We start from the raw sequence: 3423 nt of genomic DNA, 5'->3' as shown, positions 1-3423 counted from the left end.
CTCTCTCTTTCTTTTTTTTTTTACACTCAAGACAGTTTATTTGTCAGAGCTGAAAAAATAAAGGCACATCCCTCCATCGCAGAGAGAGGCCTAGGTTTTCTCTTTCAAATGCAAATTTCCAAGGACTAATTATCAAGAAATTCATCTTAGAATGAATTTAATTTTTAGTCCATTTGGCTTTAGAAAGAGACACAAGAAATGGGAATATTGCTTGTCATGGGATGAGTATTGTGGGAGAAGGCTTGTTTTGGAAAGGCATATCTAGAATAAAAATGTCAAGGAAGGTGGTCATTAGAGGTCAAGACAAGGTCTTCCATATGGGCAGGGGAGAAAGGCAGGCTTTTTAAAGTACTCCCTTTAGGCCCTCAGGTGGCCTCCTGCCAGCTCCCTGCTGTGGACCTGGTTTCTACACCTACGATGCCTTGGTTGGCACTGAAGTCCGTGAGGCTTGATTTCAGTTTACACAGACCACCTTAGTTACCACTTCTCTTTCCACTCTGGAAATCGACAGACCCCAGGTTAAACTGCCTCCAGTGTGAGACAGGAATTCCCTAGAGGACTTCCCCTGACTGGGTTCTGGTTTGAGGTGGGCTGGTTGTGGGGAAACAGGGCAGGAGAACTACAAGGCAGGAGAACTACAAGATTCCTCTCCCTTCCTTTTGCCTCTGTCGCACCCACCTCGTAAGAGGTCCCCCTGTTGCTACTCTGATGGCTCCTTGGGTACTTGTCTTGTGCTAGGCAAGACCTGAGAGCTGATCTTGTGAGGACAGGCCTGCGAGTAGGTGTCCTCCAGCTCAGAACTGGCCCTCCTCTTTGCCCCTTATGAAGGAAGGTGTAGATTTTAGGCTAAGAACTGATGTTAGGAGAGGAAAATTAAAAACAAAACAAAACAAAGTGTTGCTTCAGGCAACAAAACTGTGAACAGATTTCAAAGCCTAAAGCCTTTCCATTTCTCGGGGAGCAATTTCAGCCTCTTGCTCCTTCTCTGATGGCGTTCAGGGCCAAATTCCTTCTTTCAGAACCTAGGGGTTCCAATGATCCAAAGGAATGGTAAGAACGCAGGGCATCTCCTGGACTGGTGACTCACACTAACACTCCCACGTGCTGAAATGACATTTGGAAGCTACAAAAAGGAGTTGAGACCATAAATAATGAGACCAATTCCACAGTAAAGCTGGGCTGACTAATGTATGCTGGAGTTGCAAATTGGTGCCCTTGCAGGTTAAATTTTGTTTGCACACATTTCATTTGACCCATATATTGTATCTACAATTTAGTTGCCAATGTGAAAAATTTTTGGAAACTTCAATTACAAGTTTGAATTTCTGGCTTCTCTTGGGGAATCAGATGACCAGATGACACTGCAAGGTGAAGATTACCTGGAACTGACCAGCAGCTGCCCCTGCTCTTCAACTTTCACAGCCCCATCTCTCTGCCCGGCAGGAGAGCAGACCCTACTTCCCAGTTCAAATCCGTGCATGGGTCCTGTAGGCGTTCAGCTGAGCCCTCTGATGTAGGAGCACATGGCTGGTGATGGGAGGTGCTGTGCTGATAAAGTCTGGATGAGTTAGCTTGAGACAGGACTGAGACGAGGCTACACTATAATCACAGTTCTGACTGGAAGGGTTTCCATGGAGAAATGAGGATCAAAGTGAAGTCCCCCGTGGCCGCTGGAGTATAGGACAGGACAGTCATGAGACTGGGAACTTGGCTGTCAAGGAGTCCATCTTGGTAGTTCTCTTGTATGGGAGAGGCTGTTTTCTAGTTGTACAGCAGGCACTGTTCCAAAGTGGCTGCAACTGTCCAACCAGGGACAGCGGTGACCAGAGGGGACAGAAGACTCAAAGGATGTCGGCACCTTGTTGTTTCATCTTGCCCTGTATTACTGGGGAGGGGTGTCTGTTTTCGGCCTCACTTCATATGGTTAGATCATCTGACCGGGCCCGGCTGCTGGCTTTGCTCAGCCTGCTCAGGGGCCTGGCCTCGTCAGCGGTCAGCTCCGGACAGAGTGTGGTGCCTTCTCTGCCGACAGCCCTGGCTTGGTCATCTGCTCGGCCTGCAGCTCTTCTTTGTCACCCTCCTTTCCCACTCCCGGGGTCTCTACTTTGTCCCCATCTGGCACGGCCACGGCGTCCTGCCCATCCAGGGTGACCCTCTCGCCCTCTGCCGGCTTCTCCCCGACTTCGGGCTCTGCTCCCTCCTCCACAGGCGGCTCCTCCCTGGTGCCCTCCTGGGCTCCCACCTGCGTGTAGGAGGGCAGCGTCTCTGGGTAGCCCTGGGCCAGGTCCGCCAGCGGCCCGGCGCCCATCTTCTCCTCAAACTGACCGAACGGCTTGGCCACCAGGGGACTGGTCTCCACCATCCCGACCTCAGTCAAGGGGAAGTAGTGGGACACGATCTTCTCTTCCTCCAGGAGCTGGTAGCCCTTGGCTTTCTGGATGGAGGAGATGGCGATGGAGTGCAGGGACTTCTCCGCTGGCATCTCCACCAGCGGCTGCTCCGCCGGCCTCCTGAGGGCCAAGCAGAGGCCCTTGAGGCCCAGGTGGCTCATCTCCATGATGTTGAGGAAGAGGGACACGGAGGCAACAGACAGCATGAAGAGGATGAATATGATCTTCTCGGTGGGCCTGGACACAAAGCAGTCCACCACGTTGGGGCAGGGCCAGCGGCTGTAGCGGTAGAGCAGCAGGATGCAGAAGCTGTAGAGGAAGTAGTGGCCCACCACGAAGCCCACCTCGAAGAGCGTCTTGAAGACGATGTGGCAGAGGTAGGTCCGCAGCAGCGTGCCCTCCAGCCGGAACTTCTTGGCGCCCTTGCTGCCGCTGCTGCCCTTGCGCACACTGCCCTGGTCCGTGCGCTCGGCCTCGGCCGGCGGCTCCTCCGCCTCGCGCTCCCGGCGCTTGTCCTGCATGCGCACATGGTGCACGGCGTGGCCCATGAACACAAGCGACGGCGTGGACACGAAGATGATCTGCAGCACCCAGAGGCAGATGTGCGAGATGGGGAAGGCCTCGTCGTAGCACATGTTCTCGCAGCCCGGCTGCTGCGTGTTGCACACGAAGTCCGACTGCTCGTCGCCCCACACGAACTCAGCGGCCGTGCCCAGGATGAGGATGCGGAAGATGAAGAGCACCGTCAGCCACACGCACCCAATGATGTTCGAGTGCTCGTTGACCTCCTCCAGGATGTTGCCCAGGAAGCTCCAGTCGCCCATGCCGGCCACCTGCGGGGAAGGCAGAGGCTGAGCCCCCTGGCCACTCAGCCCGCTCCCTCCTGCTCCCCCCGCTCCCCTGAGCTGCTGCAGCCCCCAGGCGCCGGGACCAGGCTTCCTTGGCGCACACCGGCACGCGGGGACTAAGGGCGACAGAACCTGCTCCAGGGCTTCTGCAGGCCCCCTGCGCCCCAGGACAAAAGGAGCATCAG

The 3423-nt window shown here is 54.9% G+C and overlaps 1 protein-coding gene across 1 annotated transcript; it reads right to left on the bottom strand.

Moving 5' to 3' along the window:
- Window positions 1–1993: 1993 nt before the first annotated feature.
- On the bottom strand, window positions 1994–3214 carry LOC143389743 (gap junction alpha-8 protein-like). The gene has a single exon (XM_076842585.2). It carries the CDS (start codon window positions 3212–3214, stop codon window positions 1994–1996), a length of 1221 nt encoding a protein of 406 aa, XP_076698700.2.
- Window positions 3215–3423: the final 209 nt, after the last annotated feature.

The sequence above is a fragment of the Callospermophilus lateralis genome, unplaced genomic scaffold (assembly GCF_048772815.1).
Source record: "Callospermophilus lateralis isolate mCalLat2 unplaced genomic scaffold, mCalLat2.hap1 Scaffold_83, whole genome shotgun sequence".
Taxonomy (NCBI): domain Eukaryota; kingdom Metazoa; phylum Chordata; class Mammalia; order Rodentia; family Sciuridae; genus Callospermophilus; species Callospermophilus lateralis.
Note: the sequence above shows the minus strand (reverse complement) of the source record. Positions and strands in the feature narration are given on the sequence as shown.